Source organism: Bufo bufo, chromosome 4 (genome assembly GCF_905171765.1).
Source record: "Bufo bufo chromosome 4, aBufBuf1.1, whole genome shotgun sequence".
Taxonomy (NCBI): domain Eukaryota; kingdom Metazoa; phylum Chordata; class Amphibia; order Anura; family Bufonidae; genus Bufo; species Bufo bufo.
The window spans coordinates 347324438-347340214 of NC_053392.1; the positions used below are offsets into that span (position 1 = coordinate 347324438).

The 15777-nt window shown below is 41.3% G+C and overlaps 1 protein-coding gene across 1 annotated transcript in view; it reads left to right on the forward strand.

The window, feature by feature from the left end:
* Nucleotides 1-2719: 2719 nt before the first annotated feature.
* LOC120999207 (G-protein coupled receptor family C group 6 member A-like) overlaps nt 2720-15777 on the forward strand; it is a 57698-nt gene continuing 44640 nt past the window's right edge. Inside the window, exons 1-4 of the mRNA XM_040430081.1 lie at nt 2720-2878; nt 2986-3079; nt 9461-9614; nt 15054-15351. Of these exons, the coding sequence (XP_040286015.1) occupies nt 2720-2878; nt 2986-3079; nt 9461-9614; nt 15054-15351 (705 nt within the window). The remainder of the gene's footprint in view (nt 2879-2985; nt 3080-9460; nt 9615-15053; nt 15352-15777) is intronic.

Sequence of the window (15777 nt, forward strand, 5' to 3'; positions counted from 1 at the left end):
ACTGTTTACCTCTAAGCTCTGGAGAGCTCTTTGCCGGCTGCTCGAAATTGAGCTGGATTTCTCTTCCGGTTATCATCCCCAGACCAATGGGCAAATAGAGCTGGTCAATCAAATATTAGAGAACTATCTCTGGCATTTTGTTTCAGCCCAACACGACAGCTAGGTACGATTGCTACCTTGAGCTAAATTCTCTTATAACAACCACTCTAGTGAGTCTACTGGAACCTCTCCATTCTTTGTCATTTATGGACACCACCCTCATATTCCTCTCCCTGTTCCTATATCTTCTAGGGTACCAGCTGCAGATTCCTCTTTTAGGGATTTTTTGAAGATTTGGCGTGACACCAAGAACTGCATCAAAAAAGCGGTGACTCGCATGAAAACGAATAGAGACAAGAGAAGAAGAAAACCGCCTCAGTTCTCGTCTGGGGATAAGGTATGGCTCTCCTCCAAAAACATCAGCTTAAGGGTTTACAGTTTCAAGTTTGCTCCTAGGTTCCGTGGACCCTTTGAAGTATTGAGGAGGATCAACAAAGTGACACATAAGTTATGTCTGCCTCTCTCTCTGCGTATTCCTAATGCCTTCTATGTGTCCTTACTAAAACCAGTAGATCTTAATCGCTTCTCGACGGCTCCTTCTACTCCAACTCCGGTATCTGAAGATTCTTACGAGATATTTGAGGTCAAACACATTCTAGACATCAAGAAGACCTACTATCTTGTCGACTGGAAGACTTTGGTCCTGAGGAGAGGTCTTGGGAACCAGAAGAGAACATTCATGCTCCGAACTTGATAAAAAGGTTTCTGTCTCGTCGTGGACTCAAGAAGAGGGAGCGTAAGGGGGGGGGGGGGGGGGGTACTGTAACCACCGCGGTCCCGGGCGCCACTTTCAGCTGTGATCTGCTGCCAGTGTTTTTAGTCCTGGCCACAGCATGCTTGCTGCTTGTTTCATGCAGCATTTCCGTAAGGGCCGGCGCGCATCACTTCCTGTGTTTTATGGGTTGGATCATGTGACCTCGCCAACCAATCCTAGCCCTCCTGCACATATATAAGTGGCTCAGCCCCCTTCCCAGATGCCTCAGTGTCAAGGTCCTTGTGTCCTGCTAAGGTTCCTGATATCCACTTGTGTTCCTGACTCGTACTTGTGTTCCTGGACTCTGATATCCACTTGTGTTCCTGACTCATACTTGTGTTCCTGGACTCTGCTACCTGTTTGATTCCTGCCTGCTTGCCTTGACTCTCCTGTTGCCGACTCGGATTGACTGACCTGTACCTTTGCCGCCTGCCCTGACCTATTGCCTGTCTGACTTCACCTCTGCCTCATCCTTTGGTCCTGCACTGTTGCTCCTGGTAACGACTCAGCCTGCTGACGATGTCTGTACCTCTGGTACCTTTCTCAGGTACCTCCTGGTCCGCCTGGACCAGCTGCCTCGTGTGCTTATCCTCCTCAAGAGGTAGCGACCTGGTGTTCCTCTCGGGAAAGTCTATCCCCACCATCAGGGGTACTGTGAAGATCGAGGGGTTCACTTAGACAATTCCCTTTAGAGGAGGTAGGACACGTGGCCCAGTGGGTTCACACCCGCTGATTCGTGACATCAAGTGATATTTCTTTCTAATAGAACCATTTTGTGGCAAAAAAATCAGTTCAGTACAAATATGGCATTATCACATATATATAGTTTTATTTTTTGCTACAGTTTTTTATTTTACTTTTTCACAATAAAAATGCTTTTTTTTTAAATAATAAGAAAAATTGCATTTGTGTTACCATATTCTGAGAGTATCCGTAGCAACTGCATCTGTCTGTGAGAAGAGGAAAATTAGGCCTCTTTCACACGGGCGTTGTGGGAAAATGTGCGGGTGCATTGTGGGAACACCCGCGATTTTTCCGCGCGAGTGCAAAACATTGTAATGCGTTTTGCACGCGCGTGAGAAAAATCGCGCATGTTTGGTACCCAAACCCGAACTTCTTCACAGAAGTTCGGGCTTGGGATCGGTGTTCTGTAGATTGTATTATTTTCCCTTATAACATGGTTATAAGGGAAAATAATAGCATTCTGAATACAGAGTAAAACAGCGCTAGAGGGGTTAAAAATAAATAAATAATAATTTAACTCACCTTAGTCCACTTGATCGCGGCCCAGCATCTACTTCTGTCTCCTTTGTTGAATAGGACCTGTGGTGAGCATTAAATACAGTTACAGGACCTTTGATGACGTCACTCCGGTCATCACATGATCCATCACCAGCGATGGACTGGCCATCGGGAGTACCGGGAGAATCCCGGTGGGCCGATCGAATTATGGGCCGGCTGTCAATCACTGTCATTTTCTGTGTGATTTTGATTCATTTACCTGGCGGCTGGCGTCGGCGGCGCCGTCAGCCAATGACCGGCGTCCATCAAGCTGCGCTGGCCTGCCACTTCCCTCCGGCTCCGCCTCCTCCTATGTTTAGAGCGGCCCTGATCACCTCCCAGCGACGTGAGGTATCTCAGGGGTCACGCTCACGGCCGTATGCGGGAGGAGAGGAGGAGTATGGGAGGAGCCGAGCCCGTTCAAGCAACAAGAGGAGGCGGAGCCAGCGCCGCCAAGGAGGAACGAGGAGGAACGAGAAAGTGTACAAGTACAGCGATAATTCAGTGCCACCACCACAGCGTCAGCAAGTAAGGTTAACAACAAGTGTTACCTATTGCCATTAGGTGTGACTTGCAACAACAAACATGTTAAAACACAAGACTAAACGTAAGGGAGGAGCCGAGAAGTTAAGAGACAAAAAATGGCAAGCACTTGAGGCAGATGCCACTAAATGTGTAAAATTAGATGCATTATTTGCTGGAACGTCCGCAAAAGCTGAGAGCAGTGCGGGCCTGACTGCTATGGTAAGTCAGACATTATTATTTATTCCTTCTTAAACCACATACAGATTTGTGGACTTTATGGAACATATTTAGCCTACAGTTGTGACTTACTATATGTCTATTCTCAGGCTGGGTCCACAATAGAGGAGAGTGGAGAGGAGAGGGAGCATGAGGCAGGCGATGAATGTGAAGACGATAGAGGAGATGAGCAGGAACATGAGTGTAGACAAGAGAGAGAAGTTCTGAAAAAAGACAGAGGATTAGAGAGAGGAGAAGACATAACGCATGAGATAGTAGATGACAGAGGAGATGGAAACATACTTATACTTACAGTGGAATGTTTTTACTTATGTTTTTTTTTGAGTGTGTTTGGGAAAAATAAAGTGGGCCGGTCTGGCTGAAGTCCAGGGCCACTTTATTGTCCCAGTCCATCCCTGTCCATCACCATGGTAAAAGATCATGTGACGTACCATGTGATGACTGGAGTGACGTCATCAAAGGTCCTGTAACTGTATTTAATGCTCACCACAGGTCCTATTCAACAAAGGAGACACAAGGAGATGCCGGGCTACGCGAGCAAGTGGACTAAGGTGAGTTAAATTATTATTATTATTTTTTTAACCCCTCCAGCCCTATTTTACTTTGCATTCTGTATTCAGAATGCTATTATTTTCCCTTATAACCATGTTATAAGGGAAAATAACAATGATCGGGTCTGTATTCTCATTCTCATTCTCTATGGGGCTGTTCACATGAGCGGTGATTTTCACGCATCACTTATGCGTTGCGTGAAAATCGCAGCATGCTTTATATTCAGTGTTTTTCACACAACGCAGGCCCCATAGAAGTGAATGGGGTTGCGTGAAAATCGCAAGCATCCGCAAGCAAGTGCGGATGCGATGCGATTTTCACGCACGGTTGCTAGGAGACGATCGGGATGGAGACCCGATCATTATTATTTTCCCTTATAACATGGTTATAAGGGAAAATAATAGCATTCTGAATACAGAATGCAAAGTAAAATAGCGCTGGAGGGGTTAAAAAAAAATTAAATTTTTTTTTAACTCACCTTAGTCCATTTGATAGCGCAGCCGGCATCTCCTTCTGTATTCTTTCTTTAGGACCTGGGTAAAGGACCTTTGATGACGTCACTCCGGTCATCACATGATCCATCACCATGGTAAAAGATCATGTGACGTACCATGTGATGACCGGAGTGACGTCATCAAAGGTCCTGTAACTGTATTTAATGCTCACCACAAGTCCTATTCAACAAAGGAGACACAAGGAGATGCCGGGCTACGCGAGCAAGTGGACTAAGGTGAGTTAAGTTTTTTTAATTTATTTTTTAACCCCTCCAGCCCTATTTTAATTTGCATTCTGCATTCAGAATGCTATTATTTTTCCTTATAACCAACCATGTTATAAGGGAAAATAATAATGATCGGGTCTCCATCCCGATCGTCTCCTAGTAACCGTGCGTGAAAATCGCACCGCATCCGCACTTGCTTGCGGATGCTTGCAATTTTCACGCAACCCCATTCACTTCTATGGGGCCTGCGTTGCGTGAAAAACGCAGAATATAGAGCATGCCTGGATTTTCACGCAACGCATAAGTGATGCATGAAAATCACCGCTCGTGTGCACAGCCCCATAGAAATGAATGGGTCTGTATTCAGTGCGGGTGCAATGCGTTCACCTCACGCATCGCATCCGCGCGGAATACTCGCCTGTGTGAAAGGGGCCTTAGTGTTCTCCCTACATACTGGAGGCCACATGGGCACTCCAGCATGTAGATGACCCCCATACTCTCACAGGTAAGGTTCTCCTTTTATCTTGAAACACGAGACATTGCTCCTAGAGGTCACCTCCTCAGTTTTTCTTGGTGCGATTTCTGCAAGCTCCACAGAAACCGCACCATGCAAATAGATGTTTATTATTTTTCCGCTGTGTTATAGGTAATTGACTATGTACCAAATTTTCTTTAATGTTTGGAGCTCTTCTAAAAATAACAGTAGGATTATTGGGAATTAATCCTCCAAGTACTGGGTAATTTTTCAAGACGGGCCAATTTTTACGTATAGCATTCTTAATAAGCTCTGCATTGTTACTAAATTGTGTAATGAAGGCTGTTTTCACCAGTTTACTACCGGTTTCTGTGGAGCAATGTCTTGTGTTTCAAGATAAAAGGAAAACCTTACCTGTGAGAGTATGGAGGTCATCTACATGCTGGAGTGCCCATGTGGCCTCCAGTATGTAGGGAGAACACTAAGGAAGTTAAAAACACACATACGGAACATAAAAAAAGGTGTAGAGACACATAGGGCCAGATTTATCATTACTCTGACAGCTCACTCCACTTTAACATATGGCTAAAGTCAGTTTTAGCCAAGTCAGATTTATGATCGGCCCTTCAAGACTGTAATAAATGTGGTTTGACGGTAGCAGTTTATCCGTCAGTAAGCAGCTTTACAAAAGTCGCACATCTTTACGAAAAAGTCGCACGTTTTTATGAAAAAGTCGCATGTTCTATTAAAAAGTCTCATAAGATAAGCATGGTCCTCACTGGAGTAAAATTGCGACTTTTTTGCGACTTTTTAAATAGTCCCAATAGTAAATCTGTCTAGAGATTCATTTACATAAGAAAACACGCCCACTTGCAGAAAACTGGCGAGCATAGTGCAGAGCAGAAAAAAGTCGCAAATTTGTGCGCAGTTTTAGCGTTTGGGACTTTTTTTGGGACTTTTTCACTCCATTATTCTGACCTGAGCTAATGATAAATCTAGCCCATAGAGTTTCTGTACACTTTAGGCTAGGTCTACACGGTGACATTTGTTGCGCGACAATAAGTCGCACGACAGATAGGGCACAACTACACTGCAACATTTGTCGCGCAACATTTTGTTGCACCAATGTCGCGCGACAATTTTTATAATGGCAGTCTATGGTGTCGCACTGCAACATGCGACATACTGCGACACGACAGTCGCAGAAAAATCCATCTCAAATGGATTTTCTGCGACTGTTGCGTCGCAGTCGCAGCAGGTTGCATGTTGCGGTTTGACACCATAGACTGCCATTATAAAAATTGTTGCATGACATTGGTGCAACAAAATGTCGTTGTGTAGACCTAGCCTTAGGGCTCATGCACACGACAGTATTTTGCGTTCAGTATACTGGACGTTTTTTGAGTTCAGTATACGGAACATATACTGAACCATTCATTTCAATGGTTCAGCAAAAAATACTGAAGTGTCTCCGTGTGCATTCCGTTTCAGTATTTCAGTATTTCCGTGCCGTGAAAAGATAGAACATGTCCTATTCTTGTCCGCAAATCACGGTGCTTGGCTCCATTCAAGTCAATGGGTCCGCAAAAAAACTGAACACATACGGAAATGCATCCGTATGTCTTCCGTTTCCGTTCCGTTTTTTGCTGAACCATCTATTGAAAATGTTATGCCCAGCCCAATTTTATCTATGTAATTACTGTATACTGTATATGCCATACGGAAAAACGGAACGGAAAAACGGAACAAAAACGGAAACACAACGGAAACAAAAAACGGAACAACGGATCCGTGAAAAACGGACCGCAAAACACTGAAAAAGCCATACGGTCGTGTGCATGAGGCCTTAAACAGATACACGATAAAAACCCACAGGGTCTGAAATTTGTGGGCCTGGAGAAAATACAAACTAAGTGGAGAGGGGAAGATCCAGTGGTAAAAATTTACAGAAAAGAAGTGGAATGGATTTATCGGTTAGGAACACTGCAACCAAATAGTTTTAACATAGAGTTTGACATCAAAACCTGCCTTACAGGTTAAAAACAAAATAGTTAGTAAAAGAAGTCCAAAGACAAGTCTATTTATGAATGTGAACAGTGTCTAATAAGTTTGTGTATGTTGTGGATAAAAGAGGAAAATTTGGGATAAAGGGAAGAATTATATTGCTATTAAATAATTGTAAATGAGGTATAGATACAATTTCAAGTGTTTTAGATAGATGCGGTTCATGAGCAATGTGAACACAGACCAAATTAATTATGTTCTCTATATGAATGGGTTAATAATGCATATAGGTAGGCTATATTGAAGTATGAAATATATGTTAGTAAAAGGTCTCAATTATTTGTATGAAAAACATATTTTAGCTATAAGCTTTTAAGAAGATTGTTTTTATGATTTTGTAGTATATTAGTAAGGAGGAGTATAAGTAAGTCCAGGCTGTTTTTTAGTGAAGCTGGATGAATGTCGATAACTCCCACATAAATATAAAAGCGCGGTTGGGAATTAAAACATAGAGTTGCCCCTGACGAAGCAAGCAAAAGCGAAACCTGGGTCGGGCAGGTGAAAAACTGAAACAATACTCCATATGATTTTATATGTGCTGATCAATTTTAACCTTGTGAGTATACCAATAAATGTGTGATTAATGAAATACTTGCGGTACTTCACTATGTCAAGCTCTTTCCGTACGACATCTAGGAAATAGAGTGAATAGCTGTTGGAGCCGGACCGCAAGCCCAGTGATTAAATACATGTGAAGAAGATTCTCTGCTTCAAGTCTGACTGTGTATATTCCCATCGGTGGTGTATGAGCTGCGCAGTCTCACTTATAGAACTTTGGACTTAGTGTGAATTGGAACCTACATCACCATAGACCTGCTGCGCTCCGAGCAAGATTGCGATTTGAGTCCTTTTTGATCTTTAAATCAATTTAACCTGTATAAGTTCCAGAGCTATAAGCCCAGAGTGCTAGCCATTGAGCCACAATGCTGGCCCGCTGCCTCCACAAAGTAATAGAATCTAAGGCCTCTTTCACACGAGCGTTGCGTGTGAGGGCCGGATAGGATGCAGGTGCATTGCGGGGAAAATGCAAGATTTTTCCGCACAAGTGCAAAGCGTTTTAATGCGTTTTGCACGCGTGTGAGAAAAATCGGCATGTTTGGTACCCAGACCCGAACCTGGACTTCTTCACAGAAGTTCGAGTTTGGGATCGGTGTTGTGTAAATTTTATTATTTTCCCTTATAACATGGTTATAAGGGAAAATAATAGCATTCCTAATACAGAATGCTTAGTAGAAGGTCAATTGAGGTTTAAAAAATATAAAAAAATTAACTCACCTCCTCCTCTTGATCACGTAGTTGCCGATCTCTTCTTACTTCTTTAATCATGAGCTGCCGGCTAAAGGACCTGTGGTAGCGTCACATCACATGGTCCATCACCGTGGTGATGGACCATGTGATTGGACCATGTGATGAGTTCAGTCACATCACCACAGGTCCTTTGACAGGTCCTGAAGAAAGAACAGGAGACCGGAAGCTACGCGATCAATTGGAGGAGGTGAGTTAATTTTTATTTTATTTTTTAACCCTCAATTGACCTTCTACTAAGCATTCTGTATCAAAGAATGGTATTATTTTCCCTTATAACCATGTTATAAGGGAAAATAATTACATCTACACAACACCAAACCCAAACCTGAACTTCAGGGAAGAAGTTCGGGGCTGGGTACCACAGTCAGTTTTTTATCACGTGCGTGCAAAACGCATTGCACTCTTGCGATAAAAACTGAACTGCAATTGCGTACCTACTCGCACAGGTTTGCCGCAATGCACCGGGGACGCAGGCGGAGCCAAAACGTGACGCCCGTGTGAACCCAGCCAAAGTCTGTCTTTGCTTTGTAGGCCTGTGCCAAATTTATGAAATGAAGCACCTTTATAATATATTTGACTTGATGGTAATGTGGTTTACACCTATATGTGTAAAAGTAGGAGGTTGCCTGGCGTGGAGTTGTGACTTTTGCTGATATTTTCTATTTGAGAAATATCCCCCTACATCATATGTTTCTATATGATTGCGTGGCTGAACTAAATATGTGGAAAAATCTAATTATTTAATGTGTATTAGAATAAGGCTGGGTTCACACTTGAGCGTTTTACAGCGCGTTCAAACGCGCTGTAAAACGCTTAACACATGAAAACCAATGCTTCCTTATGGCCCTGGTTCTCACTTGAGCGTTTTACAGCGCGTTTGAACGCGCTGAAAAACGCCCTACGCTCAAACAAGTTCTTGAGCTTCTTTGGGGCATTTTGACGCGCGTTTGTGGCCATAGGACACTGCAGTCAATCACACAAACGCGCGTCAAACGCGCGTTTACTATTGCAAAAAACGCGCGTAAAAACGCGCGACAAAAACGCGCATATGAAGTGCGCTCAAGTGTGAACCCAGCCTAAATGTTTTAACGTTTCCCTGATTATTGTCCGTAATGTCCTTTTGTTATTCTATAACTTGTCATTATGTAAAATATGAAAACAAGTTTTCTAGTAATTTCAAGAATTGACTACAAGAATAAATTCTAGACTAGTATGTCATGATGATGCAGGACTGGATAGGTTGAGTTTCTACCTAAGGGGAATAAGCTTTATTCTTTAAAGAGGAAAAACCAGAATTGTTACAGAAAGGCCTCTTGCACACGGCCATTGCCTAAGGCCTAAATGTACCAGAGAGAACACACTGGCATATATTTTTCTGAGTCCAGCCTGTGTTTCACACAACTCACAATCACCATGAACCGGCTTCTTCATATAATTTCTATAGGTCTCTGCTGGACACCTGTGCAGATGTATAACATTACTGAAGACGCTGCAGCTTATCTACCAGGAGACATTATGATTGGAGGACTGTTTCCTATCCATAAAGCGGTATCAAATTTAGTAGAGAAAACTGAAAACAATCCTTTCCTGTGTGACAGGTAAGTGGTAATATGTTCATAAGATAATCATAGTTATTGAAATCTTATCTAAAATGTGTCATTTACATATAGGTAATGTACTTCCATTAAATATGTAAATTGTAAGATCTTAAATAATAGGTTTAGATAAAGGATGTTGGGTAAAAATTTGGTGGGGGACCACCTCCCCAGAAACTATCATAATGCTTAGTTGGCAATGCACATTATATAATGGTTGGCAGATGCATTTGATGTCAACAGAACCTAATGCAAATCTGATTTATATAGGGATACCTTTTTTGCTATCACATTATACATTTTTGTTATTTGTTATATAATTTATATGCACACTTATTTAACCTGTAGGAAACTAGCGCCTTACATGTACAGCGCTGGTATCAGGGTCACAAATCCCATCGCCATGCAGGTGCTGCACCCGCCCGATCAGCTTCAGGGGTAGGCAGTCACTGGTAGCCAGACCCCTGCTGTATGCACTGGCATTGGTAAAAACACCAATGTCGGTGCATTAACCCTTCCACTGCTGTGTTCAGCGCTGACCGCGGCACATGTGGTATCCTGCCAGGTTCGGGGTGGCCATCGGGTCTCCGCGCTGCTGGGACGGGGACCCAATGGCAGGGAAGGCAGCCCGATGCCTTCCTTAGGCATTGTGGCTGCCTTCCGTGACAGCCTGTGAGATCCAGCCCCCTGTATCTCACAGGCAGAAAGGCCGTAAGTGTATTACACTTGTATTACATTTACAGCCAATGCATTACAATACAGAAGTATTGTAATGCATAGTAAAGAGGATCAGACCCCCAAAAGTTGAAGTCCCAAAGTGGGACAAAAAGTAAAGTGAAAATAGAAGTTTTACCCAAAAATATTTAAAGTTTCAAGTAAAAAAAAAAAAAAGAAGGGGTCTTTTCACCAAAATAAAGTAATAAAAAATTTGTAAAAAAATAGATATCGCCGCATCTGTATTGACCGGCTCTATAAAAATATCCAATGATCCACTCCGTCAGGTGAACGCCGTAAAAATAAAAAAATAAAAACAGTGTCAGAAAAGCGATCAAAAAGGCGGATTTAGCCAAAATGGTACTAATTAAACCATCATCTCATCCCGCAAAATATGAGCCCCTACCTAAGACAATAGCCACAAAAAATTATGAAAATAGGGCTCTTAGAAAATGGCAACACAATAACAAGATTTTATTCTATTCAACAATGCTTTTACTGTGTAAAACTTAACAAAAATTAAAATAACCATAACCACCTGCTCTATAACAATATCACATTATATGCCCCCTCAGGTGAATGCTAGAAAAAAAATAAAAAAACTATGCCAAAACAGCCATTTTTTTTCACCTTGCCTCACAAAAAGTGTAATACCAAGTGATCAAAAAGTCTCATGTACCCCAAAATGGTACCAGTCAAACAATGATCTCATCCTGCAAAAAATGAGTCCCCACATAAGACAATCACTTAAAAAATAAAAACCAATGGCACACGCAAACCAATCAATCAAAATCTGCCAAAATCCATATGGCGCTCTTTTCCTGCAGACCACTGCCATGTATGGGGTATTTCTGTAAACTGCAGAATCAGAGTAATGTATATTGAGGTTTATTTTGCTGTTAACCCTTGCTGTGTTGAAAGAAAAAATTTATTAACATAAGAAATCTACCAAAAAAGTGAAATTTTGAAATTTAACCTCCATTTTCCTTTAATTCTTGTGGAACACCTTGAGGGTTAACAAAGTTTGTAACATCAGTTTTGAATAACTTGAGGGGTGTAGTTTTTAAAATAGGGTCATTTATGGGTGGTTTCTATTATGTACCGTAAGCCCCACAAAATCACTTTATAACTGAATTGGTGCTAAAAAAATGGTTTTGTAAATTTTGTTGAAAATTTTGTAAATTTTGGATTATTTTATAAATAAAGGTGAAATATATCTACTCAGATTTACCACTGTCATTAAGTACAATGTGGCATGAGAAAACAATCTCAGAATAGCTTGGATAAGTAAAAGCATTCCAAAGTTATTACCACAAAGTGACACGTCAGATTTGCAAAAATCAGCCTGGGATTTAAGGTGAAAAGTGTCCCAGTAGTGAAGGGGTTAATATAAGGCTCATCAAGTACAACATTCTGTGTTTAGAAAACCTTACTTGATCCAAAGGAAAGCAAAAAACATAATACGCAGACTAATTTGCCATATGACTGAAAAATGTCTTCCTGACCTCCTACTGGCAATTATGATTTAGGGGATCTGAATGCACTGAGCTCTACAGTGTACTTGAGGTCTTAACACCTGCAGGACCTTGCACGAGAATGCTCGTCCTAATTGGCCGGTACTTAACGCCTTAGGACTAGCATTACTATCCTAGGGTTAACCAGCTTCCCCACACGCGCTGCTGCGATCATCAGCAGGGGCCCTGCTGATACTGACAACCGGGCCCCTGCTGTATCTGCCAGCATTGGTGAAAACACTGATGCCGGTGGATTAACCCCCTGACTGCGGCAGACAGGGGGTTTGCGGAAGCTTGTACATCCCCATCGGGTCCCTGTGCTGCGGTGACGGGGACCCGATGGTTGCTATGGAAGCCGCAATGAGGCTCGGGACTTGCACAGGCATCGGGACTGCCAGCTAAGGAAGCCCAAGAGATCCAGCCCCAGGGCTGGGTCTCCTAGGCAACTATCAGCATCTTACAGTGTAAGGGCTCATTCACACGACCGTTGCCCCGCCGTGCCCGTGCTGTGGACCGCAATTTGTGGTCCGTAATGCACGGGCACCGACCGTGGGCCAGCCGCATGCGGATCGCGGACCCGCTCACTTTAAAGGGTCCGCGATCCCTCCGTTCTGCAAATAGATAGAGCAATTTCTATCTTTTTGCGGTGCAGAGGCATGGAACGAAACCCCAGGAAGCACTCCGTAGCGCTTCCGTGGGGTTCCATTCTGTGCTTTCGTTCTATTCTGCACCACATCTCCGGATTTGCAGACCCATTCAAGTGCTCGTGTATTGCAGACCCACCGCATGCGGGCCGCAATACGGCAACGGAGGGACAACAGTCGTGTGAACAAGCCCTAGGGCACTGACAGTTCAATACAGCACAATACAGATGTATTGTGCTGTATTAAAACAGGGATCAGACCCTGAAATGTTGAAGTCCCATAGTGGGACAAAAATAAAAAATTATAAAAGTGAAATTAAAGTGTTTTTAACAATAACATTTTTTTTAAAGTTCAATAAAAAAAGCTCCTTCCTCATAAAAAGAGACATATAAAATTGTAAAAAATAGAATAGGTATTGCTGTGTCCGTAACAACCTGATATATAAAAATGTCCCATGATCCACCTTGTCTGGTCAACACTGTGAAAAAAAAAAATATATATAAAAACTGTAAAAAAAAGCCATTTTTTGTCACATTTTATCACAAAAAGTGTAATACCAAGCAATCAAAAAGTCATATGTACCCAAAAATAATACCAATCAGCATAGAGGTCCTATCCATAAGATGGTCACACATTACTCAGTAATCTCCATCCAAACACACTTCACTTGCACCAAACTGCCAACAGTCCAAATAGAGATGGAAGAGGCATCACGTAGAGGTGATTTGCCTGGTCACATCACCCTCCATCAGTAGCCATTCTATGGCCAAGACTTCTGTGAGGTCTGCACAAAACACATGACAAACAGGGGAGCTATGTTTTTATGCACAAAACTACTTGTCCATTAACAATCAACTCTCAATGAACAATAAGTCCTTAAGAATTACTGTAAAAACAAAACCAGAACTGCCTGGAGATGTGATTTTCCCTGCATCGCTTTTTTTTATTTTTTATAATAGTTATCCAGATATACCTCTGAGGTTGAGGTGCCTCTGAGGTTTCCTTAACAGGAAAGAATTTGGCTTTCAAAGATATATTCCTTTCAACCATCGCAAAATGTAAGCTGGATAATCAGCATAGTACAATGGGGTAGAGTTTACTTGCTGGAAAGCTAGGTATGGTGATATCTAAAAAGAAAATTCCTTTCCTAGTGCAAAAAAGAAGCAGAGCTATAGCCCATATCAAGAAAATATTAAGAAATTAATCAGTTCAGTTTTGACCTATTTACATTTTTTAAAAGGGTGGTAATTAGGAAGAAAAGAATTAAACCATTTTAGAAAATTCAGCCAGAAAATATGCCACATAAAGACTTCCCCCATTATACGTGCTCTGCTTCGGTATAACATTCTGCCATGCAAATGCAGGATTTTTCCATTAATGTCAATGGGGGATGTACTCTGCACAGAAATCCACTACAAAATCCACATCAAAATCGCTCCTTTGAAAAAATCCACACCTGCATATTTTCTGGCAGAACCCTTACATCAAAAAAGAACGAACAGCAGCAGAAGATATTGTTTGTATGAATTGTTTTGGTGCTGTTATTATCACTACACTAAACCAGTTCTTGCAAGACATTAATAAAAGCAGATATATCGAATGGAAGGAATTTATCACACTCTACACTCCAGAATCCTGGCTTCAAAAAGTCGGTTTAGGAAATTTTTAGCTTTTTTGTACAACTCTTTGTATTTTTATACCATTCACTCCAATTTTGAAAAGTTGGCATGGTTATTTAATATTTCAATGACATATGTAGCATTCCAAATGGGGCTTACAATCCAAGTTCCACATTAGTATGTATTTGGGAGGAAACCTACGCAAACACAGGAAGAACATATGAACTCCATGCAGATGTTGTCCTTGGTCAGATTCAAACCTAGGAGTCCAATGCTGCAAGACACCAGTGCTAACCACTACGCCACCATGCTGCCCATGCTTGGTCATATTAAGGGATTTCACTCTAGATTTATCACTGTGATTATTTGAAGAAAATCAACCAAAAAGTTGCTCCAGTCATTCCAGTAGGGAGATGGCATTAAAAAAAACTGTTGCAGCATTTGTAGACTAAGGGGGTGATGTATAAAGTGTGCTGCACAAAAAAAATATGGAGTGATTTTGCCTGTTTTGTCTGTAGAGTTTGCTTTTGTCCAAAATTTGTAATGCATTTGCTGAATTTTTGTATTTAATAAAGGACGAACAGATGGTTTATGGTTTAGCTACATTTTTAGCCAGATTTAGCCAAATTTTCAAAAGTGTATGCCAGTGTTCCGGTGGTGTACAAACATACAAAATCTAATATAAAAGCTGTAACAAATTCAACATTTTGAAAATTGGCTGCAAAAAGACTAGCTTCAAACCAAGTAAACACTCCAAAAAAGGCCAAAAAGTTGCATCTTGATACATTACCCCCAAAGTGTTAGGTTTAAAGATGCACCGAATTTAACAAACGTTGTGTGTAATTTGATAAATTAGGTGCAAAGTACGCTAATGCAGACTCAATAATAATATTATCTTTATGATAAATTTCCCGTGGTTTTTTTTTGACTTTTTATTTTTGTTTATTCCAGGTTTTATGTACGAAGCATGATTGAAGCTTTTTCCATGATCTATGCCATTGAAAAGATTAATAATTCCACCTTACTCCAAGGAATTAAATTGGGTTATGAGATATATGACACATGTTCTTATCCTTTAAAGGCCGTTGAATCAACATTAAAGTTTATTCCAGATTCTGCAATGAGACAAAATGATTCAAACTGCAGCAATAGAGAAAACCCAGGGCCCGTCAAAGCAGTTGTAGGAGAAATTTATTCAGAAATTTCCATTGCTATTTCGCAGATACTCAGCCTTTATCTAATACCACAGGTATGAATACACTTGACTTAATATAAAGGATGTGACAACTGGCATAATTGCATTGATGGCTAAATCACATTGATCATTTTTGGTCTACTCTTTCCCAGTTAAATAAAGGCAGTAGGACTATCAGTATATAGGTATTTGATAAATATATCTGAAACTTTATTCATAAATATTACTTCGGACTTGATTTGAATCAGTATTGGTTTTAAAAAAAACTACATATACACCACCATGACCATGTAAAACAAATTTCCCTGCATGCTCATCAAGTGGGATAAATCAACATTATGCCCGAGTGATGATAATAGGACTAAGCTGGTGTCACAGGGACAGCCCATGTAGGTGGTCCCCTTTTTTAATTACATGAGCATCTTTATAACTCTTTATAACTGAGTTTTTTTGATATATTAACAATTCCCCTATTTTATC